The sequence below is a fragment of the Podarcis filfolensis genome (genome assembly GCF_964270895.1).
Source record: "Podarcis filfolensis genome assembly, chromosome: 17".
NCBI lineage: Eukaryota > Metazoa > Chordata > Lepidosauria > Squamata > Lacertidae > Podarcis > Podarcis filfolensis.
This window is the reverse complement of record NC_139621.1, coordinates 26,031,272-26,058,030: the sequence shown is the minus strand read 5'-3', so window position 1 is coordinate 26,058,030 and position 26,759 is coordinate 26,031,272. Positions and strand designations below refer to the sequence as shown.

Sequence of the window (26,759 nt, the reverse complement as noted above, 5' to 3'; positions counted from 1 at the left end):
TTTTTATTGAGTTTCAGTTACAACGTCAAAAAAAGCAAAGAAAAAAAACCAAAAAAGAAAATAAAAAAAAGCGAAACAACAGTTTCAGAAAAAAGGGAAACCAAGAAGAAAAAATATCCATACATAACACCAAAAAGAACATCAATCTCTGTTACAGTTCTTTATCTTATTCTTTAAATCTTTATATGTTTAAATATTTAGATCTTTCTTCTACACCAACGGGAAGCAAATTCAGTTTTGCAGATTTGTGACCTGCTAAACTGAATGCCACTCAGCTTCAGAATTTCTCTAGCACATAGGAAGCTACCTTAGACAAAAGTCAAACTGTTTGGCCACCTGGCCCATTCTTACCGTATTTTTCGCTCTATAGGACGCACTTTTCCCCCTCCAAAAATTAAGGAGAAATGTGTGTGCGTCCTATGGAGCGAATGCAGGCTCCTTGGCTTCAGCGATAGCAACGCGAAGCCTCCAAAGCGCAGAGGGAAAGCTCCCCCCACGTTCCGGAGGCTTTGCGTTGCTCCGGGGGCTTCTGGCAGCTATCCGCAAGTCTTTGGAGCGCAGCAGGAGTTCCCGCTGCGCTCCGAACGCTTGCAGATAGCCACCTGAAGCCTGGAGAGTGAGAGGGGTCGGTGAACACTGATCCCTCTTGCTCTCCAGGCTTTGCTTCGCTGGAGAGGCAATGCACAGTTTTCCCTCTCTGCGCAGCGCCTCTTCAGTGAAGCGGGAGGAGAAATGGAAGGGGCTCCATTTCTCCTCCCGCTTCACTGAAGGGGCACTAAGCAGAGGGGGGGAATATTTTTTTTCCTGTTCTCCCCCTCCTATGGTCCGGTGCGTCCTATAGAGCGAAAAATATGGTATATAAAGGAAGGGCCATAGCTCAGACATAGAGCATCTGCTTTGCATTCAGAAGGTCCCAGGTTCAATCCTCGGCAACTGCAAGCAGGGACCGGAGACACCCTGGCCTGAAACCCTGGCAAGCTGCTGCCTGTCAGTGTAGACAATACTGAGCTAGATGAACCACTGGTCTGACTCCGTACTGAGCTGATTGCCTTGCTCTGTGGGCTCCCCTACAGAACCAGGACAAGTAGTGCAGCTCCCTACCCAAATCAATCATCAGATAAGACAGAGTAAAGTCAAAGAAACAATTCATTATGTCAGAACTGAAATATTTATTTTAAAAGTCTTCCCTAACCTGGTGCGGGACGCCGGTGGCGCTGTGGTCTAAACCACAGAGCCTAGGGCTTGCCAATCAGAAGGTCGGCGGTTTGAATCCCCGCGACGGGGTGAGCTCCCGTTGCTCGGTCCGAGCTCCTGGCAACCTAGCAGTTTGAAAGCACATCAAAGTGCAAGTATATAAATAGGTACCACTCCGGTGGGAAGGTAAACGGCATTTCTGTGCGCTGCTCTGGTTCGCCAGAAGCGGCTTAGTCATGCTGGCCACATGACCTGGAAGCTGTACGCTGGCTCCCTTGGCCAATAAAGCGAGATGAGCGCCTCAACCCCATAGTCGTCCGCAACTGGACCTAATGGTCAGGGGTCCCTTTACCCTTTTTTAACCTGGTGCACCCCAGCCATTGGCGTCCCAAGTTCTGTCAAACCCAGCCAGCATTGCCAATTGTCTGGGGTAGCAGGGAGCTGTAATCTAGAACACTCAGGGGGCCCTTCCCTTCTTCTCAAGGTTCAAGTCCTCTTGATATCCCTTTTATTTTATTGGAAGGGATAGACCAGTGGGCTTATACCACCAAGTCACCATACAAGTACAGTATGCAGGTCTTCAGGACAGGCTACAACAATTGCTGTTTCTGCATCTCATAGAAGGTGCTGTTGTGTTACTTTTGCAAGGTTTATTTGCACCACAGTTTTTGTACTGTGTTTGCACAGTAGTGTTGCACAAAACGGTTGAGCAGCACAGAACTGGCTAGGAATGGGACATTTCAGGGACCTCCATTGAATCTATCCTAAAGCCATTCTGATGATCAGCCACCTAGCGTCTTATAATCAGATTGCAATTGGCATGGACCACGGTGAGACAAAGTGGACCTTCTGTGCTTTGCCATCATTGCATTGTCACAGATACATATTTCCATTAAAAGGGGGGGAGAGAAGAAAATTATTGAATTAAAATACGCTTGTGCAATTTATCATATACCAGGTTGAATGCATCCCATCAGTCATGTATTGTGAGTTGCCACTTGTGTCTGATGGTAACTCCTCTAAAAGCATGCAAAGGAAGCTGGAGGTGATAGTGCTCAAAGCCAAACATGCAGAGGATCTGATTGCCAGTCTACTTTAATCTCTTTCCTTGGCAGCTGCTTTCCCCTAAGTATTAAAAGAGATAGGAGCAGGGGAAATTAGCCTCAAGAGAGAGAGAGAAGCAAATATGCTCCTTACGTTCTGCATATTTGACTGCCATTTGACAGCGGAGAAGCCTTCAGAATTCTCAACAGGCATAGCTGATCTGCTCTCACACAGCAAGTGCGATGTGCCATTCATACATTCGTTTTAAAAGTGGGGTGGGTTTTATTGGGGGGTGCTTTTACCTATTTCTAAACTGTTTTCTGAAGATCATGGCCACTGGTCCCATCACCTCCTGGCAAATAGAAGGGGAAGAAATGGAGGCAGTGAGAGATTTTACTTTCTTGAGCTCCATGATCACTGCAGATGGTGACAGCAGTCACAAAATTAAAAGACACCTGCTTCTTGGGAGAAAAGCAATGACAAACTAGACAGCATCTTAAAAATCAGAGACATTACCTTGCAAACAAAGGTTTGTATAGTTAAAGCTATGGTTTTCCCAGTAGTGATGTATGGAAGTAAGAGCTGGACCATAAAGAAGGCTGATAGCCAAAGAATTGATGCTTTTAAATTATGGTGCTGGAGGAGACTCTTGAGAGTCCCATGGACTGCAAGAAGATCAAACCTATCCATTCTTACGGAAATCAGCCCTGAGTGCTCACAGGAAGGACAGATTGTGAAGCTGAGGCTCCAATACTTTGGCCACCTCATGAGAAGAGAAGACTACCTGGCAAAGACCCTGATGTTGGGAAAGATGGAGGGCACAAGGAGAAGGGGACGGCAGAGGATGAGATGGTTGGACAGTGTTCTCGAAGCTACGAGCTTGAGTTTGACCAAACTGCAGGAGGCAGTGGAAGACAGGAGTGCCATGCGTGCTCTGGTCCATGGGGTGACGAAGAGTCAGACATGACTAAACGACTAAACAACAACAAAACTGTTTTCTGCTGTTTTTACTGCACATCACCTTGAGAAGCTTGTGACCAGGAGCTTTTGCACTTCATAAAACTCCCGTTTTAGCAAGTAACTCCTAGTGATTCCTGCATGAGCTGGATCAGCTTTTGGATGGAACAAAAATAAAAAAGAGTCATGCATATTGCAATTAGCTTTTTTAAAAAAATTAGAACAAGGTCATCACGAAAATAATAAAGTAATTTGCAAGTCTTTCGTCTGAAGGTATTGCTCTCTGAATTATAGCTTCACTACTGATTTATTATACAAATGATCGTTCTATTCCAGGAATAAAAGGTAAAGGTAAAGGGACCCCTGGATGGTTACATCCAGTCAAAGGCAACTATGGGATTGCGGGGCTCATCTCACTTTCAGGCTGAGGGAGCAGGTGTTTGTCCGCAGACAGCTTTTTGGGTCACGTGGCCAGCATGACTAAACCACTTCTGGCACAACGGGCCACCGTGACAGAAACCAGAGCGCAAGGAAACACCATTTACCTTCCCGCCACAGTGGTACTTATTTATCTACTTGCACTGCCGTGCTTTCGAACTGCTAGGTTCGCAGAAGCGGGGATAGAGCAACGGGAGCTCACCCCGCTGCGGGGATTCAAACCGCCGACCTTCTGATAGGCAAGCCCAAGAGGCTCAGTGGTTTAGACCACAGCCTCCTTTACCTTACCTATTCCAGGAATATAGGAAATGGCCTTATACCAAAACAGACCATTAGCCCATCTAGGTTGGTAGTGTCTACACCAGGCATCCCCAGACTCGGCCCTCCAGCTGTTTTGGGACTACAACTCCCATCATCCCTAGCTAACAGGACCAGTGGTCAGGGATGATGGGCATTGTAGTCCCAAAACAGCTGAAGGGCCAAGTTTGGGGGTGCCTGGTCTACACCTATGTTCCTTTGGACTACAACTCTCATAATCCCTGACCATTGGACATGCTGGCTAGGCCTGATGGGAACTGGAATCCAACATCTGAAAGGCCACATGTTTCCCCATCTCTGGGGATTGAACTTGGCGCCTTCTGAATGCAAAGCAGGTGCACTACTGTGGAGATGTGGCTCTCCATGAAGCTTACTAAATAATCAGATAAAGAATTCCACAAAACCATGTAACTAACCGGGATCCAGAGTTCCTCAGTTAGCAACTTCCTGTTTCACCAGCCAAGAATCCTTTGCTGCCATCAAGCACCTAAACTTTTTTTTTCACTTTTATGTTAATTAATTTAGGGGAAAGACCTCAACTGCTTATCTGGTTTCCAATTGCAAAACTGAGAGCTTGTTAGTGGCCAACTCGCTTGGTGAGATGACAGTCTTTAAATGATGTTGTAGACACTGTGAAGGGTTACAGCACTTCCCATAAAATACACTGCAACACTGTGGGGGAAGGGTTTATGAAAATTTATTAGGAACTACCTTGGTAAAGATAAAAGGTAGTCTTTCCCAGGGCCAAAGTTTCACTAAAACCTTAGACTGTGAATAGCTGAGAATTCTGTTATATCTTTAGCATCCCCCCTCACAGTTACAATAGATTTTTTGGGTTTCATGGGGAAAAGAAATGATTGCTAAACCAGTTAAAGTCTGTCATCTTGATGCACCCTGGGAAGCCACGGTTTCCCCAACTGTATAATGAGAATCATAGTGACCCACCTAGGACATTTTAAAAGTGCTATTTAAATGATTTATAATAACAATATAAAGTTGGGCCCAAAATAACACATTAACTGTTTGTTTGCCCTGGTCGCAGACTGGATGTCTTAGAACAGCATGACTTGAAAATTTGGCACGATTTATCAACCACAACATATTATATTTTCCTTCTACAGAAGGCACTAGTATGAACTCCAGATTAAAAAATATATAAATAAAAAGTAAAAAAGATACAAGTTGTAATGTCACACAGAAAACTATTAACTTGCACAGCCCTCACAGTAAACTGTACCATTTCCCCCCATTTAACTACAATAAATGGTTATAGCAGCAATGGTTAACAATCCTACAAAGATCACAAATGCATTGATAAAACATGCATATTTAACAGGAACATCACTGAATTACACAATGCATAGAATTTTTTTATTTTTTGGCAAGACAGAGATTTATTTATTTTTTAGAAGCAAATTACTTCTCCCTCCCCCCCCCAAAAAAATACTGCTAAAAAAGTTGACTTCAGTTGGAACAGGGAATTGGTTAGAAGAAAACAGGGACAACCAACTTCCATATTCTCAGCAGTCAAGGGAAGAGGGGAAATATATTTTGCTGCACAAACTGATCTCTACACAAATGGGCAGGTTCTGTACTAAAGTTGATGACATCTACCAGTAAGAGTGCTACAAGTTAAGGGGCAATGTGCTCAAGCAAAGCTGGAGCATTATAAACTCCCAAAGAGAGATGCAACTATGTATGGAATGGCTCCTGTAACATGAAAACATTTTTTTTTTATCCTTATGAGTGGAAATATGGGCATAGACTATATAATAGCCTTGGTGGCCAAATGAAAATGTAGACAGGGCTATTGCACCTTAAGCAGATTGTGATGCTGAAATCCCCTCTTCTACACAGCAATTAAAGGTGCAAAAGTCCTAGCTGCTCTTTCATCTGCCCCATACATCAGGCACAGACAAAGGGCTTCCAGATCTGCTTTTAGGCCCCACATGAATAGTTGGTTATTCTTGAGTTAGAAAACATCAGATGCATAGGGGCCAACTCCTATGGGCTGAGGTCCCTTCTCCCTCCCCCCCATAAAATATTTGAGGGGCCTGTCCCCCCTCAAAGTTGATGAGCATTGCCATTCAAATGGTGTGCATGTGCCATGTCTAATGATCAATTATGCATTCCTGCCCCCCGATCAGATGTTACTGCATGAGATTTAATATACTATAAAAAATTCGTTCAATAGAAAATTGTTCTGTAACGAAACAATGCAAATTTCCTAAAATATGTGATGGGAGAATCAAATCACCAGGAGGATTAAATGTGGCATATAGATCAAAAGTCCCCCGGCCCCCCGCTACAGATTGCCTAGTGCTAAGTTGTATATAATGGAATATGGGGCCAGATCAGCTTTCCTCAATCTGGTGCCCTCTGTACACACTGGTAGTGTGGCAATCTGTAAGAACCACATACAGTCATACCTTGGAAGTCAAATGGAATCCATTCCGGAAGTCCGTTCGACTTCCAAAACGTTTGGAAACCAAGGTGTGGTTTCCGATTGGCTACAGGCTGCATAACCTGCGTTGGACATTTGGGTTCCAAAGAGCATTTGCAAACTGGAACACTCGCTTCTGGGTTTGCGGCGTTCGGGAGCCAAAGCGTTCGAGTCGCAAGGCGTTCAACTTCCCAGGTATGACTGTATTGCAGAGGTAGCCAGTGTAATGGGAAGATGTTTCCAGACTAAAACTCTGATCATCCTTGGTCATTGGCCATGCTGGCTGGTGATGATGCAATCTGGGAGTCCCAACACCATATGGAGGGCCCCACATTGGCTACCCTTGATATACCGTATGGCAGGGAAACCCTGCTGCTGGGGAACAACTGTGCTTGAGCCTTGAAAAAGAAAGCCCAGTTCTCTCCAGATCTAGCCAAGACAAAGACTCCAAAAAGCATGTGTGTTTATTATGGAGCATCACACAACAAGTGTGCTTGGAACTTAGTGGAGCAGGGAGGTCTCTCTGTTTTCATGTTGATTCCCTAGAAAAATCCCCCCCATTAAAACAACAACAAAATGAGGTTTGCGACTGTACTCTCAGCTTTTCATGGTTTCTGGGAGATGGGGGGCATTGTTTTTGCTGTTATTGCTGTATTTTATCAAGGAAATACAAATGCTGGCCACAATTTAAGCAACCTTATAATTCTGTTTTGCATTGTGGCTGCTTGGTGTAGCATCTAGAGCTGAATCTTTGACAGTATATATATATTTTAAAAATGACTTGTCACAAAAGTGCTAAAACACTGGTTTTCAGCTAGGGAAAGTTAAGATTGTTTGTTTGTGTAACAGTCTAGTTTTTTGCCATGACACTTGTTTTTGCATATGGATAAATATTATACTTTTTTTTTACGACCACTGTTATTTTTCACTTTGTTGATCATTATCATGTCTTCCCCACCCCACAAGCTGGCACAACTGAGACACAAGGAGCAAATGAAAAATAGAGTAAAAATGCTCCAGTAAGCTGCATCCCATTTTCTTTGTTCCTTCTCTCCCCCTTAAATCAGGCTGGAAAAGAACCATATTTGCTGGCAAGAAAGAAAATAGAAAATTATCCCTCTTCCTTCCACACACAATACTGAATTCATGTCATATTAACAGCAAACTTTCAAAAGACATGAAGCATCAAGGGGAATATACACTCGTTATTATTTTTTAAAAAACCAAATATGTTTAGGTGCAAGTGATGCATTTTGGACATGATTTAATGACATCTTCTGCACAAGCTCAAAGGCAATAAACAGGAGGTGCAGAAAAGCACTTTGGGGCACCAATATTGGGCACGGTGTCCCCAGTGCTTAGTTCCCACTTGTGAACCATGTTGTCTTCACAGAGGGTCTTCTCACGATATGGCTGTGTTACAACTGACTTAAGTGCGTAGTGTTGCTTGCTTCTGCCTAAAGACTATGGCCTGCCTTGTATATGCCTGAAAATTATTTCCCATTTTGAAAATCTACCATTATATTAGCACCCTATAAGTAGGTTTCATTCCCCCCCCATATCAGCACTATAAATACTATATAAGTTAGACTAAACTATTTCTATTCACGTCTTTGTAAAAAGAATATATATTTATATTTATATTTATATATTATTTGTTTTAATAAAGTGAATTAACACTGGGGAAAGGTGAGTCAGGAGGGTAGCCGTGTAGAATCACAACTGATGTGTGTCCCTGGGCACAGACCCACAGCTTCAAACGCAATATGTTCCCATCTTGAGTCCTCTCAAGCCGTGTCTGAAGAAGAGTCATAAGATGCAGACACAATGAAGTTGCCAGAGCCGGAATGGTTCGCCATGGACTGAGCAGCCTGCTGGCTTAAGTTGTTGCAAATCAGAACCAGCTGGTTGCTTTGAGCTTCGGAGAGTGTGCTGCAGCTCTGGTACACGCTGAAGTTGGTCTTCCTACCAGGGATGTTCCCCTTCTCGCACATCGTCTTGACCATCTTGGCCAGCTTATTTTTACCTAGGGCTTGGCAATTGTACCAATGAAGTGCAGCTAGGTTAACAACTGGCTTGATGGACAAGTAGAAGGGAGCGTCCTCATATCGCATTGCAGGGGGGCGCCTTTGTGCGTACTCCTTGTAGTCTTGCACGGGGCAGGTCTGTGGTGCGTGTTGCGTTGCGTACACTCTGGAGTCTGTGCCCGTCCTCTTGGTTTTGGTGCTCCCATCGCCGCTGTCTTGACCCATCCATTCCAAATATTCCAGCCCTGTCTCTGTCACCCGAAGCCTAATGTCCCCCCATTTGAGGGTGGAGCCGTGGAAGCCGGTACAATGGCCAAACGCCTTGGTGTTGTTAAGCCAGACGAGGTTCAGCAGTCCCTCGGGGTTGTATCGGCTCAGTAGGCCTCTCTTGCGTAAGATAAGCTCATCTGCAAAGGTAAGCTTCATGGACTTGTGCGGCTTGTTGCCTTTCCCTTTGCACCTCAGCTCTATCTGCTTCTGCTTCAGGGCTTCTTGAGACCTCTTGAATTCCTTGTCCCTGGTAATGCTGTATCCATATCGGTGCTCCTTGAGATACCTCTCCAGCCCACATTGGTAATTGGCCAAACTATTTGGCTCGTATTCTGAACCATCCTTCTGCCGGGCATCGACAAAGAACGATGCTAAGTAAGCATCCAGCTCTTTGCAAGGAATGATGTAGATCTCCCGGGTTTCCGAGGGATACTTAGAGATGAGAAACTCCCTGAAGTTTCGGAGGGCTGTCTGGGTACTGCGTATGGTTTTCTCATTTTGCTCTCTGCTCAGTTCTGCAGCTCTCTCATCTTGGTCTGGGAGAGGCAAAAGAAGAGATGGGAACGGAATGAGTTTAGGAGATAACGCTTTTTTCTCAAATTTAAATTTTCCTTTAAACAAAAGGGGGAAAATTAATGTTCACAAAGTTCGCAAGGGTATTACGTATTACATACCTGCCATGTTTGGAAAGCCAACTTCAGTTTCACAAATGATGTTATCAAGGATATGAAAAACTAACTAGTCACTGGCTCACATTTTTTGTGCAGGGAGATTTGTAATAGGTGCGGGGTGGAATATGAGATTTGAGTTGGTCTGCATTTTGAAAGAAGCTAGAAAATAGAAAAACTCTCCACTGTTCTGTGCAGACGCCCAATTAAGAAAGGTAACCCCCATTCTCAAACCATTTCATTTGTGAAACCAGAGGTTGCGCTGGTTCCAACAACAACACAAAACTAAAGCCACATTTAATACATCGAAAACAGTTTTAATGAAATGCACTTTTCGGCGTGGTAAATCAGCTGTCTCTTTCAGCATAATACATATTTGTGCAATACAGTATGTTAACATACCCAGAGCAAAATGTTTTAATTGCAGTGCAGTTTGCTACAAGCGGCAAAAATATAGTGATACGTCTACAGCAGGGATGGAAAATCTGAAGCCCTCCAGATGCTACAGGGATCCAACTCCCAACATCCCTGACATTGACCATGCTAGTTGGAGCTGATGGGAGTCCAACAACATCTGGAAGGCCGCAGGTAGAGATGGGGGAGAAATCCATCTGAATTTACATTTAAAGGCAAACCTACCTAATTCACACTTCCTCCCCAAAAATGCACGAACTAAAACACAGCAATCCTTCAAAATCTACAGTTTTCCAAATTTTGCAGTGCAGTTCTCTAGCCAAATAATGTGTACAAAAATGTACAAGTGTGTATAGAAATGCATATATTGCTGAAAATAACTTATAAAATGCATCATATCAGGCAAAAGTGCATTGCAAAAATATGAATCTTAAGCAAAAGTGCATACAAAAAGATGTCTACTAGGAGAATGCACTAAAATGCTGATGAATTTTCATGAGGACTATCTATCATCTATCTACGTATCTATCTATATCTATCTATCTATCTATATCAAACTGATGTGGAAATGTGGATAACTGGATTTAAGTGAGAATCTGAAAATTGACCAGAATAGGAGAAGACCCAATCTGAAACAGACTGACGTCATGTGACTTCAACATCATCACCTCTCCATACCTTTAGAAAGGAATAGTTTTGTTTTGATTGATTTCAGTCTCTTAAAATGTGACCTGGGTCTCCAAATAATAAAGAAGTTCCATGTCAGGCTCTTCTGGTTTTGGTCTGAACTGTGGTGGAGGTTCAGGTTTAAGTCATGGCTAAGTCCAAGAACCACACCAGTCTCGCAAGTGGCACAGAAACGGGCAATAAGAAACCCAGATCAAATAGATATGAATCTCTGAAGGGGGCTGATCCCAAGTTCCTCCAGAACATGCATTTTGCAAAGGAAAACTACAAGAAAGGGCTGTAGAAAATGAAGGCCAACAATGCTAAGAATGCAAAGTGACCACCTTGCCGCAAGAGCGACTGACTAGCGATAGTTTTCTTCTTTTCACTCAAGGCATTTTGTATAAATAAAATTGAGTGTAACATGGGGGGGGGGGAGAAGTTCCATGTCCTATACCTCCCAGAAAATCAGCTTCAGTGAAGCCAGGGGGCTGAAAAGTTTGGTCTTTCTGATAAGATTTCTAGCACATCCCTCAATCATGGTTCCTAGCCAAGTTAAAACCAGCAATAAGTAAAAACCATTATAAATGAGCATAGCTATTACTTCCAGCTTTTTTCAAGAACATGTATCCCCTTCATTCTTCATATTCGCTTAAACATACATTCATCTGTCAGCAACCTTGGCCCCAGATTAGGATCATAATTGGGATATATAGAAGTAAATAATCCAAGCCAGCTCATATGTTTAATTCTCTTTTCATATAAATTGTTAACAGACTCCATTTCCTTTGATCATGATCTCTGTTCTTTAACATGCAAACCTTTGAGAGAATATAAGTTTTGGCGTGTGTTTGTTACTGTATTATAACTGTATGATGATTACATTGTGAAAGGGGTTTTCATTGATACTTTAACTACTATTACTACTACTAAGACTGGGAACGCAGCACACAGGGAGGGGTTTTAACCTTATTAGCATGCCACTTGAATAAAAAAGGGGGGGTAGATAAGCCCCACCCCACATAACTGATCACAAGAGGTGATGCACACACACCATTTAAGTAGCAATGCACATCAACGGGAGGGGGGCTCAAATATTTTATGGGGGAGGCAAAGGAACCTCAGCAGCCACTAGGAGCTGATAATAATAATAATAATAATAATAATAATAATAATAATAATAATTTTATTTGTACCCTGCCCTCCCCAGCTGAAGCCGGGCTCATAGCAGCTAACAACAATAAAAGTAACACAGTTTACATCAAATCACAATCAATTCATTGAAATTCATTCTAAAATCAATTCATTCTAAAATCAATTCAAAATCAAATCAAATTAATGGCAACCATTGGGCTAGAGTTCTGTGAGGATTACCAAAGGAAGGGGTCAGACTATGCCAATGGAAGCTGCTGTTAGCCCTTGGCTGAAGATTCCACAATAAGGAGACAATTTTGATTAGGACTGCATCATGGGGGAAAGGTTAAAAACCCCTCCCCTGAAACAACAGTGCATTGTTGAAGGAAAGAGTGCAGGCTATATGTACAAAATGTGCACCTGTCACATGAAAAGTGGTGGTCCATTAGCTATTTCTCTGCTCTGTCTGATAAAGTCTTGAGTATGCTGGTCTAATCCCACACCAAAATAACTTGGCCCAATAGAGGCTGCAAGAGGAGGAGGAGGAGGAGGAGGAGAAGGAAGCAGTGTTTTGGAGTCTCCAGTCGTATGGGATGCAGGAGATGAGGTGCATCCTCTCCCCACCCCCACACAACTAAGAGATCAAGGAAGACCTATTTCAGCAATAACAAGGATCAAGAAACATCGCTGGGTAGTGACTATGTGGCAACCATATACCTTCCTCCACCTCGCTCTGAGATATTCTTCATGTGCCAGTGAAGTGTGTGCACTGCAGATCAGCTCCCACAAAGGTGATGTTATGAAAGAAAGACCATTCTGACTCGCTCTTCAAGTGCCCTGGTTTCCCCAGCAAGAAAGAGGTGTGTGTGTGTGTGTGTGTGTGTGTGTGTGTGCAGCTGACTTCATGCTCACTGTGAAATGCTAACAGGCATACAATTTGCATGTCAGCTGTTTTGACACAACATCATATTTAATGTTGATCACTGTGACAAGGACTAAATGTTTTCTAAAATGATATTAGCCCATGCAAATGAATTATGATCAAGGGCTGTGACTAAATGGCTTGAGGAGTTTTATTGTCCTATTTTCAATGCAAAAGAGGCTCTCTGTATTATTATGTATCCATGTCCTCCCTCTTTCTGCTGTATGATTCCGTATCTGTTTGAAATATATATAAAATAATGTTTTCCAGGTTTTGGTTTGGTTTTAGATGCGGTAAAGGAAACCTGTATTGTCTCCAGTGCTCAGCAAAGGCACTGATTTGAATAAAATATTGGGTGGTGCCCAGGTAAGCCCCACACCACATAATTAATCATATGATGTGGTGTACCCACACCATTTGAATGCAATGTCCATCAATTTTGGGGAGGACGGACCCTGACCCCCTCAAATAGTTTATTGGGGATGAAGGGACCTCAGCCCCTAGGAATTGGCTCCTATGCTCTCCACCCCTTCACCTGCAGCTGACTGCCTTATCCCATATCACTTGGGAAGACAGGTGAACAAATGCCAGTGTACTGGAAAAAGCAGAGATCACTGGTGTCGAAGCAATGATTCTTCAACATCAACTTCATTGGACTGGTCATGTTGTTCGGATGCCTGATTACCGTCTTCCAAAGCAATACTCTGTTCTAAACCTGAGATTGGTAAGCGTTATGCCGGTGGGCAACAAAAGAGGTTTAAAGATGCTCTCGAGGCAAATCTTTTTTAAAAAAATGTAGTTTAAACACCGACAACTGGGAATCACTAGTCTGTGAGTGCTCCAATTGGAGAAGAGCCTTCACCAAAGGTGTTGTGAACTTTGAAGAAGCACAAACTCAGGACGAAAGGCGGAAACGAGCTAACAGGAAGGCACGTTTGGCAAACCCTCACTGTGATCAGTTCCTGCCCAGAAACCTATGTCCCCACTGTGGAAGGACGTGTGGATCCAGAACTGGCCTCCACAGTCACCTACAGGAAGACTGTTAAGACCATATTCATGGAAGTCCGTCTTATTCAACTATGAGTGGTCACCAAAGAAGAAGAAGACACCCGGTGGAGGCTCTTCCCCATTTCACCTAGGTAGCCTGAAAGTAGGTAGGCCTGAAACTAGGTAGCCTCCATCCCAGTTTAGGAAACCTGAGTAAACAGAGTGGAGGAGGTGGAGGAGCCATGGAGCCCATCAAAAGCCCCACCTAGAGTCTAGCTGGAACTAGGTCACACAAGGAGGGGGTGGGAGCTAGTGATCTGTCAACGAAACAATGCAGGCGACATTGCCAATGCCTTTATTGAACAGTATCCAGGTTGGAGAAGATTGTGAACCAGAAAGATACACAGGGAGAGTTGGCAACCAGTTGCCCCAGCAAGATTTCCGTGCTCAACAGACAGCAGGTCCATTTTTAGCACAAGCTCCATGCTAGGAACACCTTCACCTGTTGCATAACTGCCTGTCATAAAGAGATTTTCAAGGGTGCAGGAGCCTACCAGGAGCAGGTAGGTCACAACCCCCCCACAGAGGTCACCGCTACTTGTCATGGGGTGGGTCTCCCTTGTGGTCAGCACAGAAAGGGGGTGTAGGGCAGATCCTGCCCCTGTGGGAGAGTGGCCTGTGGAATGCAAAGGGAGACAGAGAGAGAATAATGAACAACAGCAAACAGCTGAAACACACGGTCCCTGGACTTGGATGCTCAGTTGTTTTGTGAGATGGAAGAAGAGCATGTTGCACCTGACCAGGCTAGATTTGGAATCACAGGACTATTAAAGTGGTAGGTGAGTGCTTTCAATGTATGGTGTGGATATGGCCATGGTCTACCAGTGACAGGTTTATATTCTGGTGGTAGCATGATGTGGTTATGAGTGGAGCTACCTCCTGATGTTCTCCTGGTTTTGCTGGACTGCAGCTTCCATCACCCCCAATCATTGGTCATGTTGGCTGGGGTTGATGGGGATTATAGTCCAAAGATACCAAGGGCACCATGTTGTTGAAGGCTGAGTTACACTATATACTATGCTCTGTCATGGTGATGTGGCAGGGCTGTCATGGATACAATTCCCCCCCCCCTCCACCAAAGTCAATAGGAGGGATTTTTTTTTTTTTGCACCAGGCCTAGGGCTGGTGCAAGATTAAGGCATCAACGGGGGCATCTGTGTGGATTAAAAGGGTGAGATGTGGTGCCAGTTATGCCCCTTCTTTGTGCTGTCTCCATCCTGCCCGTGACTTTGCCCTGTTTCATTCATTCTAAATGGTTCAGGACCGCAATACCTCAAGGACCGCCTCTTTCCATATGAGCCAATCTGGACCCTGAGATCATCCTCTGAGGTCCTTCTTTGTGTGCCTCCTCCTTGAGAGATCCAGACGGCGGCCACCCAGAATGGGCCCATTTGTGGAGGCTCAGGGAGGTTTGGCTGGCGCCTTCATTACAGTGGTACCTCGGGTTAAGAACTTAATTTTTTCTGGAGGTCCGTTCTTAACCTGAAACTGTTCTTAACCTGAAGCACCACTTTAGCTAATGGGGCCTCCCACTGCTGCCGCACCGCCAGAGCATAATTTCTGTTCTCATCCTGAAGCAAAGTTCTTAACCCGAGGTACTATTTCTGGGTTAGCAGAGTCTGTAACCTGAAGCATCTGTAACCTGAATGTCTGTAATCCGAGGTACCACTGTACACACCTTTAGGTGCCTGGCAAAAACATTCCTCTTTAACCAGGCCTTTAGCTGATTGGCATCTAATGCCCTTTTAAAATGTGTTGAGGGGGATTATTGGGTTGTTTTTGTTTTTATTATGTATTTTGTGTTTTATATTGTGATTTTATGTTGTGAACCGCCCTGAGACCTAAGGGTATAGGGCAGTATACTACTACTACTACTACTACTAATAATAATAATAATAATAATACCAGTGTACCTTTGACAATGGAATGTTCCGATTTCTGTATTGTAAGATTCTGATACTATGCACTCTCACCTAGGGGTTAACCCCAATGAACACATTGTGACACACTTCCAAGTAAACATGCATAAGAATGTGCTGAACCCCTGCAATTCTATACACTTGAATTCAGTGCATGCCCATGTAAACACACATAGGACATTGAGCTCAATGGGGTTAACATCTGAGTAAACATGTGCAGGATTGTTCTGTTAATGTCTCTTCCATCGCTGATGTCACCGTCTCTATATAAGACATTGATCCTGAAGCTTCAAACACATTAGTTTCAGAAGAAACCTGCACAACATCCCACATCACTGACAAATGCCACCTAGTTACATTGGGGGTGGGGGAGTAATCTGCTATAGCAACATGAAATTGATCAGCCACAATGTGATCATTACAATCACAGATTTTCAGAGGCTATATTGTGCCAGTCTTCAGAAAATTACTTCTACAAAAATAAGTAAAAATAATGCAAATACTAAATGATTGATTGAATGAATGAATGAATGAGTTCAGTATAGAATAAAGGAACTCCAGTTTAAGCCACTCAGAGTGACCATTCTTCAGGGTAGGTAACACACACACTCAACAATTAGAACTTTCCATGTCAGCAGAATTTTGACTGCCAACATACCATACCAAAACAGGCTCCTGTCTATGTCTAGACAGTCATCCAATTATTATAGCAGCGCTTGTCACAACATAAGTCACATGGATTATGGGTTTCTTAATTCTTGCATGAGGAAAGTGAATGACAGCCTGCAATGAGGCTATTATGCTATTATGAACTAAGAGTCTCATCAACTCTTCCAACATTAGCAAATATAATATATGCTCTTGGAGTTATATAGCCACTAGACATGGTTTAGGGATCTGGAGTTTGTTGAGTGACAGGTTCTGAAATAACCTTCACCAGAATTTGCTGGCCCTTAACCAGGTATGATGACAATCAGCAGCTGAAGCGAGGGAAGAGGGAAATCCCTCTTTAAGATCAGAAGAGAGCTGTCAGGGTTGGTTTTACCAGCAGGAAGTGTGAGCAGCATTCTTCAGGTGGGAGATTTTGCATGCCATTACAGGGCAAGCAAGCCATCAAATCACTTTGCTTATTTCACTGGTTTTTTACCAACCTTGGGCTGTGTGAAGAGCATCATCTGCTGCTCTAAGCACTAAAAAGTCACCAGTCATTTCTGGCAAGGGCAGGAAGAGGAAGCTGGTTATCCTGTGTTCCAGTTCCAGTCTCTGACCCCTGATTGGCTATGACATCCAAGTTACAGCCTTTACATTTACAGAAGAAATAGTTATTATTCTGTTTTTTGTTTTGTTTTGGAGAAGAAAAAGTCTGAAGATGACAGACCAGATTTCAAATGGTATAACTTCTCTCTTAGATTCACTGACTCTAGTTTACTTACATCCACTAAGAATTTGGTTGGATTTCCAGGTGCCAAGTTTCAATAATTGTTTCTATTCTTGCTTGACCTACTTCAATTAATAAATCAGAGCAGAGGCTCATGCTATAAAAAGTTCATTTCCTGGTCCAGCGCACATGACTTGCCTTTTGAGAGACAATGGGCTATTCTGGACTGTTGCTATTCTGAGGTGTGATACAATCACATATCGAAAAGTTCAGGCTCTGCAATTCAAGTGGATTTGGTGTTCTTGCACAACAAGCCCACTCCCCACCCACCCCTTCAAAAAAGTCGGGTTTTTGTGATAAGCGAAGTAACAGGAAAGTGCAATGGAAAGTGTGGGATGAAAATTGCCTGATGTAATGCCTTATAACCTTCTCACAAACCAGTCAGAATGAATGAATACTCAATACGCTGGTCAGCATTGAAGAGCCTTAATGCAATGACTGATGGAGCCTGGTCCACTGTCACCCAGTGAGCTTCATGGATGAGCAGGGATTTGAAACCTGGTCTCCCAAATCTAACACTCTAACCAATACACCACACTGACTCTCAGTATATTCCAGCACTTATATAGGCAGGGTGTCAGTGGCACAGTACAAGAGCATATTTATGACTTATTACATATTCCTACAGACCATCAGTAGTGCAACTTCACAGCAACACAAGACCTGATGCAAGAAATTTCCCTCCCTTTGACTCTGCAGCTTGGAAATGGACTTTGAAGTGATGACAGGCAGGCATTTACCTGCCTCACCCATGATGTGACATACAATATTGGGGGTGGGGCAGGTGGGTGTGATTTGGGGATAAAGGGCCTTGGGAGCCAAATTAAGACCCCTAGAGGCAGCAGTGGCCAGGATGCTCCCAGATAGTCCTCTGTAGGGTTGTTAACCTACTTGCTCTAGACAGGATTCTGAGTCCTTGGAATCTCCATGGCAGACAGTTATGCAAGGAGTGAATGCATTCCTAGCATGAAGCTAGTGCCATATAGGGACACTTGTACCTGCTACCCTACTATATATCAAGCCACTGCCCAACACAGATGCTTACCTATAAAAGGGTTTTCGTATTATCATGATCACCTGGATAGCTCAGATGACTAGAGCATGGTGCTGATAACGCCAAGGTTGCAGGTTCGATCTCCATATGGGACAGCTGCATATTCCTACATTGCAGGGGGCTGGACTAGATCAGGGGTAGACAACCTTTTTATACCTACCACCCACTAATGCATCTTTTTGGATGGTAAAATTTCCTTACCGCCCACCAGTGCTCGATGGAAGGATTGAGCTTGTGCCATAGAACCCTCTAGTGCCCACCTAGAATCCTGAAACACCCACTAGTGGGCAGTAGGGTCCAGGTTGACAACCCCTGGACTAGATGATGCTCAGGGTCCCTTCCACAATTTTATTATTCTATGTGTTTATCAGTAAAGGGTCTTCCCTATCATCATGCATTGAATGATTGCTTCCGTGTTTGGGGGGCATGTGGACAGCATCACCAGTGCAATTCCTGATTGGTAGGGTATGGCAGCATTTCCAGGGATGCAGAGGGTGCTGTTTTCCTGTTTTTCTTTATTACATACCACCCTTCATCCAAAGATTAAAGGGTCATTCACAGCATAAAAACACAAAACGTTCCGGTTGGGTGCCTTCCCCCTTCCATGCATAGGATATGGTGGTAATTCTGTCACTGTATCTCCTGGTCCTGACATAATACATATATAGAATTGTTCTGTTAGTGAATTGTCTTGTACCCTTCGTTATTTTACATTTTTCAGTTGTCATGTTATTCACAATCAGCATGGCCTGTTGGTCTGAATAAACTGCGTCAATTCCTCTACAGAATGATTCTCCAAAATTTATAATTTCCATTGTGTGTGTTTTTCATAAATAACCATGAAACGTTGTCAAAGGCCTTCTCTGCATCTATAAACACCAGCGCCACTTGTTTTTCATTCCTGACCTCCAGATATTCTATAATGTCAATTATATTCCTTATATTGCCTTTCATCTGACAGCCTGGTAAAATGAATTAATATGGTGTGTCAGCATTGCATAACATGTGGGGAGAAGGATAAGAGGAATTGGTACTGATTTCAACCTTGTTATAGAGTATATAGCAGGCCTTTTCAGGGGTGTTTCAAATATAAGCGATTTCACTTAAATGCACAGTGCCTTGGAACATAACCCCTACGTAAATTGGGAGTTGCCTCTACACTACATGCTTTATGCCTGAATAGGGCAGACGCATATTGTTGCCATCGCATCCAGTCTGGCCTTGGTAATGTGATGCTACAACTTTTGTACAGGCCTCCTAAGTAGGGCACTAAACAGAGAAACAAAGAAAAAACAGAATATGGAATAAATATTTTATTACATTAATCATAATAAGCTGTGCTGTATTCCTAACCAAAGAATATTCTTAAATCAACTTTGGAATGTGGTTGTAATTTCAGGCTTAGCAGCACGAAGCCACAAGACTGTAATTAATATAGTAAATCACACTCTGGAGTTTTCTGTAGAACCTGACAGTACTCAGGTGATATATTGCTTATAAGAGGGTCCACACAGTTCTTAGGCCCTAAGCAGGATTTCTTATATTATTATATTGCCAAAGGTAGTGAATCACAGATGCTCTGTTCTGATTTATGTGTTATATCCACTGGAGATGTAAAGATATAACATGTGAGCTATTGCTGTCAGCTTCTAATAGTGCAGAGAGAACCCATACAAACTGCCCAGGGAATCTCATTTTCATGGTGTTCTCACCTTGGAATGAGCATAGCTACAAAAAGATTGCTTTTACATGAATGTTCCCATTTCCTTTTCAAATTTTGCATCAGATCAAGTTTCTGACTTTAAAAAAATAATGTGCCTCCCGTTCCCCCAGCTTGCATTCTTTCTGATTAGGCACAATATGAAAACTTAGAAACCTCTCCAGTGAATGCTGTTGGCAATTTGGGGCGGGGGAAGGGGGTAAAGCCTTGCCAGGAATAAAGGATATCCAAAATCAGGAGCCATTGCCATCAAGATCAGGCAGATACTTGTTCGTATCAGCAATTTCTGAATTTCCAGGGGACCTATTATTTATTTTATTTAAAATATTTATAGCATGTCTCTCCCTATAACAGCTCTAGACAGTTCACAACAAAAACCCAACAAAAACACAACAAATAAAGATCTGGAAGCAGAGCAGGGCTACTTTTTCACTGGTCAGCTGAATACCAAAGTTGCACTTTTTCTGGAGTAGATTCTAATCTTTAGTGGGTTTATGAACTAGGGTTCATAGCTTAGTGGTAGATCTTGTGGTTTGTATGGAGAAGGTCTGAGGTAAACTGAAGCACACCCAAGTATGGCTTCAAAGGACTCCTGCCTGAAAGTTGAGAAAGCTGATGTTTCATCATTGTTGACGATATTGAGCTAGCTCAGGGTTTCCCAACCTTGGGTCTCCAGCTGTTTTCATACTACAATTCCTATCATCCCTGACCACTGGTCCTGCTAACTAAGGATGATGGGAGTTGTAGTCCAAAAACAGCTGAAGTCCCAAGTTTGGGAAACCCTGAGTTAGATGGAACAATGGTCTGACACAGCATAATGCAGCTTCATACGTTTATATATTTCTTAATTATCTATGCAACCAGGAGTATATTTATTAACAATGTTTATCCTCACTTTTGGGACTTGTTCGCATTTGAGCTGGATCTCACTTGGAATCCATGTTTTCTCCATTCAAATTCGACTTCATCAGTCCACACACATGTTGATTGTGGAAATATATGTCTGTGAACATCCAAAACATGTAAATTGGTGGCAGTCTGAGTTTCATAAATTGTGCTAGTGAACATTGGCCATAACCATTACCCCCCTTACCTAATTAACTCTGGACTTGGCTCAGCTTTTCTTCTTCATACATACTTGCTGTTAAAGGGCAGTGTTTGTGCATATCCCCAACGTAATTGTGCAATGGATATTTTTCAGCTCGTCTCCCCACTCCCTTCCTCCCATAATTGTTTCCGGACTCTTAATAGCACAAACTGAATAATTAAATTCTGGAGAGGAGGGGGGAATCACCTCAGATGTTTTTAATTCATCATCTTGAAAGGGAGACATTTACGATTGCCTTATGTTATACATAATCTGTTTTGCTGTGTGGTTTTCAGATGCCTCCTTGCTTTCCTGTAATAAATATTCACACTTTTGTTTAAGCCTAAAACTGGCAGTAGGCTTGTTGCGTGATTTAGTTGGGGCTTCATTGTTTGACAGCTATCATAAGCCAGAAGACAAAATGCAGCAGAATGAATATATATGTGTGTGTTTATGTATATCTGTGAATGGAGGCCAAAACAAACAGCATATGCATGCACAGCTGAAGTGAGAATGCAAAGACCAACCTTTCTGACTCTTAATTTGTTTTCCCAGAGTTGCAATTAAATCAAGTGAGCTTCACAGGACAAACCCCAAACAATACAGGAGACCGGGGAGCAGCGTGTCTATTTGAATTTCTATGGAGCCAGACTACAAAGCAAGAGGAAAGAAAACAGAAACTTGGCACATAAACATATCTGCTCTAGCAACACCATGTTGTACTGGGTGGGGAAGACAAATGCTCTGATTGTTGGGTATGGGAGCAAACAAGTTGCCAGGGTGCCATAAGGAAATCCCAGCACACAGAGCTATACATTTTTTTGTCAGTACTTACTGGCAGTAATATAAATAGATGGACACCATGATAGGGACAGCATGATAGGGCAGGGTGGGGTGGGGGATAAAGCAAAGGTCACCAGTGCAAGGAATGAGTGTAAAGCATATGATTTATAATTCCTTTTCTGCAAATGAATCTGCCAGCACTATCAGCTTTGCAAAAACAAAAACAAAAATCTGAAAGTTCATTGCAGAGGAAACAGTATGCAGCAAATGAAATCTGAATTCTTCCCATCTGCCCTGTGAAAGGGATGTCACATATTTTAAATTTTAAGCATTGCCTATTTTAAGCATTCTGACTTATTACAAATCCACAGAATACAATCAGCACTCTCCCAGCTAGTTTTCCTGCCTTCACGCTGCCCAATGAACAAGTAAGTACTTCAGGGTTTGCAAATATCCTTTGATTTTGATTTTTTTTTTAAGGTGTAGAACTGAGCAGGGCTGGATTTAGGTTTGATGAGGCCCTAAGCTACTGAAGGTAATGGGGCTCTTTATATGTCCAGCTGTCCTTTGTCAACAACAAATGGCCGCTGTTTTTTGTGTTGAATATATGGTATACGGTAATTTATGGACCTAATAGATATCTAAAGCCGTTTGCACATAACAAAATATGTATTTCATCAAAGTAATTGTTGAACTTATCTTATATTTTGGAAATGTACATCCAGGGTTTAAAAAAATTTGGGGGGGGGACCCAAGAGAGTGGGGCCCTAAGCTATAGCTTGTTTAGCTTATACCAGAGATGGCCAAACTTGGCCCTCCAGCTGTTTTGGGACTATGACTCCCATCATCCCTAGCTAACAGGACCAGTGGTCAGGGATGATGGGAATTGTAGTCCCAAAACAGCTGGAGGGTCAAGTTTGGCCATCACTGGCTTATACGTAAATCCGGCACTGGAACTGAGGCAGAAAGATGGCCAGCTGTCCTACATTACAGAGGAGAACCTTGTACTGAAAGGTCATCAGAGTACAGTTCTGTACAGGGAGCCCTGTATTTGAAGGCCCAGGTTCAGTTTAATAACAAAGAACCATAGGAAGGATGACCAGCAGGAGCTGGGAGTTGCCCCCTAACAGACAGCACAGAAGGCTGAAAGGCACACAGGTCTTCCCCAGAAGAGAGAGAAAATGTACTGTGCTTTCTCTTTATATTATAGCAATTACTTCTAAATATGCACCTATGCTTATAAATTAGCACATGCAAATTGGTGTTCTGTTTTGTCTTTTTTTTTTTTTTTAGTGTTGCATTTCCTCTTTTTGGGCAGTGTGCAGGTAGCCACAGGTCTGAACTCATATATACCAACTGTTTTTGTAGCTAACCCTGTCCCAACAGCACACAGTACATTACATTAAAGCCACAAGAGTTTGGACATTTCTCCAACTGAAAATGGTGTGCCAGGAGATCATGTTATATTTAGCTCAGCAGCAGAGCTAGGCTCCATTTTTTATGCTGAATGGCCAGTGGCCTCTGAACTCCTCTTTATTTCAAGCAGGAAAGAGAGAGAGGGCATCTGATTAATCCAAAACAGTAGTTTAATTGTTCATTTGACCACTTCCATCTGGATGTGACCCTAGAGGCTATCTGCAGAAAGCGCCTTAGCCAAGAGCTATAAATTCTGTCATGTAAAATCAGAGCCCAATTTGCCGTAGTGGTTGAGAGCTCTGAATCTTAAGTTAAGGTTCTGTAACTTTCTCTGCAACGCATGTATGCATGTATGTTTTGATAATTCGTTTGTTAAGATTTATGCTACAAAAAGCCTAGCCCAGTCCTGGGGGCTTAGGATAGATGATATACGGTACTTCTATCAATCATGCAAGCAAGCAAGCAAGCAAATTTTCACATCACTTGTGATCAGCAACTGGCATCAAAGACACAACTGGCCCTCATGCAATGGAAGACAAAACTTGTGCACCTTTAGTGGTTATACAGAAGAGGAAATTTCAACAGATGCAGCCTCTGTTGCCCCAGCACATTCCAAATCACTATCTAGTGGTGCACTCAGATAAGGACAGGGCTTGTTCTGTACCTGAGGAATGAATAGCAGTAGGGCTGATTTACCACATTTTGAAATAACTAATACACATTCGCATCTAAAGACAGGGGTCCTCATAAGATCATTCAGTCCGGTTAGGACAGGGCCACAAGATCATTCCACCCAGAATCAAAAACTACCGTAACGGTACCACTGATCACATATGTTTGAACATCTTTAAGTATCTATTTCTCCAGCCAACATGCTAGTTCTGCACACTGCATGCATATTATTATGAAATATTAATTGGGCCCATGTACAAGGCAGAACACGGGTGGCGCTGTGGGTAAAACCTCAGTGCCTAGGGCTTGCCAATCGCATGGTCGGCGGTTTGAATCCCCATGGCGGGGTGAGCTCCCGTCTTTCGGTCCCAGTTCCTGCCCACCTAGCAGTTCGAAAGCACCCTTAAGTGCAAGCAGATAAATAGGTACCGCTTTATAGCAGGAAGGTAAACGGCGTTTCCGTGTGCTGCGCTGGTGCTGGCTCGCCAGAGCAGCTTTGTCACGCTGGCCACGTGACCCGGAAGTGTCTCCGGACAGCGCTGGCCCCCGGCCTCTTAAGTGAGATGGGCGCACAACCCTAGAGTCGGACACGACTGGCCCGTACGGGCAGGGGTACCTTTACCTTTACCTTTACAAGGCAGAAACCACTTTCCTTTTTTAAAAAAGAAAGATGTCACTGTTAAGCAGTGCTATATTGTTAAGTTAGTATATTGTTAAGTCACTGTTAAGTCAACTGTATTGAAAATATCCCGCAATTGTATAAATATTGTTGAATTTAAGTTTGAATGATGTTAATGATGAAAAATTGAAAATAAAATTTAAAAAAGAAAAAAGGAAAAATAGTTATTATGAGGCATTAAAAAGTAGGAAATGTTCACAAGAAATGTTCTTTGCAATCTTGTCTTTTTCATAATTTAATTTTAAATATATCAAAAGGAAACTTGGGGGGGCCTATCTGAATCTTGCCCCTGTTCTCAAACCACATCTAAAATCTGCAAGGTAAGTTGTCTATGGTTTACATACGCATAGCGCTAAAGGACTGGAATATTAAGGATTCCCTTTGGTAAGTCTTCTGAGTAGAGAGGATTGCAAAGGACAAAATTTAAACCTGTGTTTAAGTTTAATATACTTTTTGCTGAATAGATAACCAAGGTTATAAAACTGGTGAACAAGTTTTTATTTTCAGCATTAAAAGGTTTATAATGGACTTTGGCTAGCCAGACTTCTATTTAGGATGGATAAACTTTTTTTACCATTAAAGGATTGCAAGGTCCATATAAAAGCACTCAACAGTTACAATGAATCACTATTTATTCAATAAAATCTAAGTCTTAGCAACATTCAGATACAAATACTCTTAAGAAATGTTCACTTTTGTCGGCAAATAAAGCACCTACTGTTTTAAACATCTCACATTTTGCTGCTAATTGTCTATGCACAACAAGGGAACTATATACAAGATGCAGTATTAAAAATACTATTGGTTCAAAGGCAATAAAACTTTTAGAAGGTTCTGACGTCAAGTTGCAACATTAAAAAAAACCAAATAAAAGCAAAGCACATTTCAAACTTCACTTCATGACATTCCAAAACATAGAGAATGTTAGACTGAAACCAGTTGTGAAATAGTTCATAAAAAGGATTTCCAACAAGAAGCTAAGAAGAAAACCTATTGACCAGGCAAGAGCAGAAATCTAGACTCCTAGCATATGTATCAGATTGCTTGGCCTAATACAAATAACTTATAGAGCTTTCCAATCACATCTCTGTTCCCTTCCATGCCTGAAGAGGGCTTTGGGACCAGAGCATATATACAGTCTGGATAACTCACTAGGCTAGACCCCAAGCTTAAGCCATTGAAGTCCTAGATCTACTGATCGACAAAGCCTACAAAATTTTGGATTAACATTCAAATTGTAACTTCATTAGTTTTAACATGACAGGGGTTGATTTTGTTTAATGGATTAATACTATAGTAGCCTCTCTTTTTTTGGAGTGGGGGACAATAGCAATTGATGTCAGTTACAGCAACCCTTAAGTGCTGCTGGGTTGCACTTAGTTTATACACTGGTATCGCTCAACCCATAGCTTTTGATCTTCAAAAGTCAAAGTATGAGAATGAGAGCCTCTTCCTGTACTGTATAGTCCCTCTTGTTCCTTAGAAGAGCTGAGCTGGGGTCCTGCTTGGATTATGCCTGAAGTCTGACAAGAGGCTATCACTAGCCTTCTCTGTAGGAGCTGTAGAACTCTTTCATCGTGGAGTTCCCTACCAAGTCTGGTTGACTCCCATTTGCCCTCCATGAAATGCAAGGCAGTTCAGGAACAGAACACGATCATGTTGCAATTTCTGCCCATCACTGCCGGAGGTTGCCCAGGAACTAGCCCTGATAAAAATCCCTCCCTCTCAGAAGGCTCACCTTCTAAGAACCAGGCATGTGTCCCCCTCCACATAAGAGACAATTTATGATGCAGCGGCTTGGCCCAGCCATTCTGCAGAAACAAGCCCCACTGAAACACTGGGTCTTACTTCCATTTAACTGTATTTGACTGTCATGACGCATTGAAGTCTGTGCCATGGCATGGTAAACAAACCCCTTTAGTGATCTCTTTGTGAACTACCTTTGCAGGAACCATCATACTTATTCTTTACCAATATGTTAACACATTTTCTTCTTTTTTTAATGTGACCTATAATCAGTGTTTCCCCCCCCCCGGGGGGGGGAGTGCTTGCGCTCACCAACAAGCAAGGGGAGGAACCAGCAAACGGGGGAGGGGTGTGGCCTGACACCAAGGCTGGGAGGTAAAGGCGGGTTAGCTGATTGATGCTACCTTGCCCAGCCACTCACCTACTAGGGTGCTGCTGCCCAGGTGAAGAGGCTTTCCCCACCTGGCTTTGTGAAGGAGGTGCCAGGGCTCTGGGGTCCTGTCAGAGCATAGCACCTCCTTCCTTAAGCTGGGCAAATGCTTTCCAGGCTTGGGGGAGGAGGTATAATGCTCTGACAGGGTCCAAGAGCCCTCCTTCCTCCTTCCTTCCCCAAAGGTGGCGGTATTGCGTACTGATGCGTACCACCAGAGAAAAAGCACTTCCTATAATATGATCCATTCTTGCACTAAAACTTTTACCTAAT

The 26,759-nt window shown here is 42.8% G+C and overlaps 1 protein-coding gene across 7 annotated transcripts in view; it reads right to left on the bottom strand.

The window, feature by feature from the left end:
* Positions 1 to 26,759, bottom strand: part of KIAA1958 — a 69,014-nt gene that overhangs the window by 25,937 nt on the left and 16,318 nt on the right. For 2 of the 7 annotated variants that reach the window (XM_083593241.1, XM_083593240.1), the window contains exon 3: positions 4,632 to 9,227. The exons of 4 other annotated variants lie outside the window; for them this stretch is intronic. In XM_083593241.1, coding sequence (XP_083449367.1) covers positions 8,182 to 9,227 — 1,046 coding nt within the window. In that variant the 3' untranslated portion in view covers positions 4,632 to 8,181. Of the gene's footprint in view, positions 1 to 4,631; positions 9,228 to 26,759 lie in introns of those variants that run through there. One more of the 7 variants, XM_083593246.1, reaches the window with a different exon arrangement.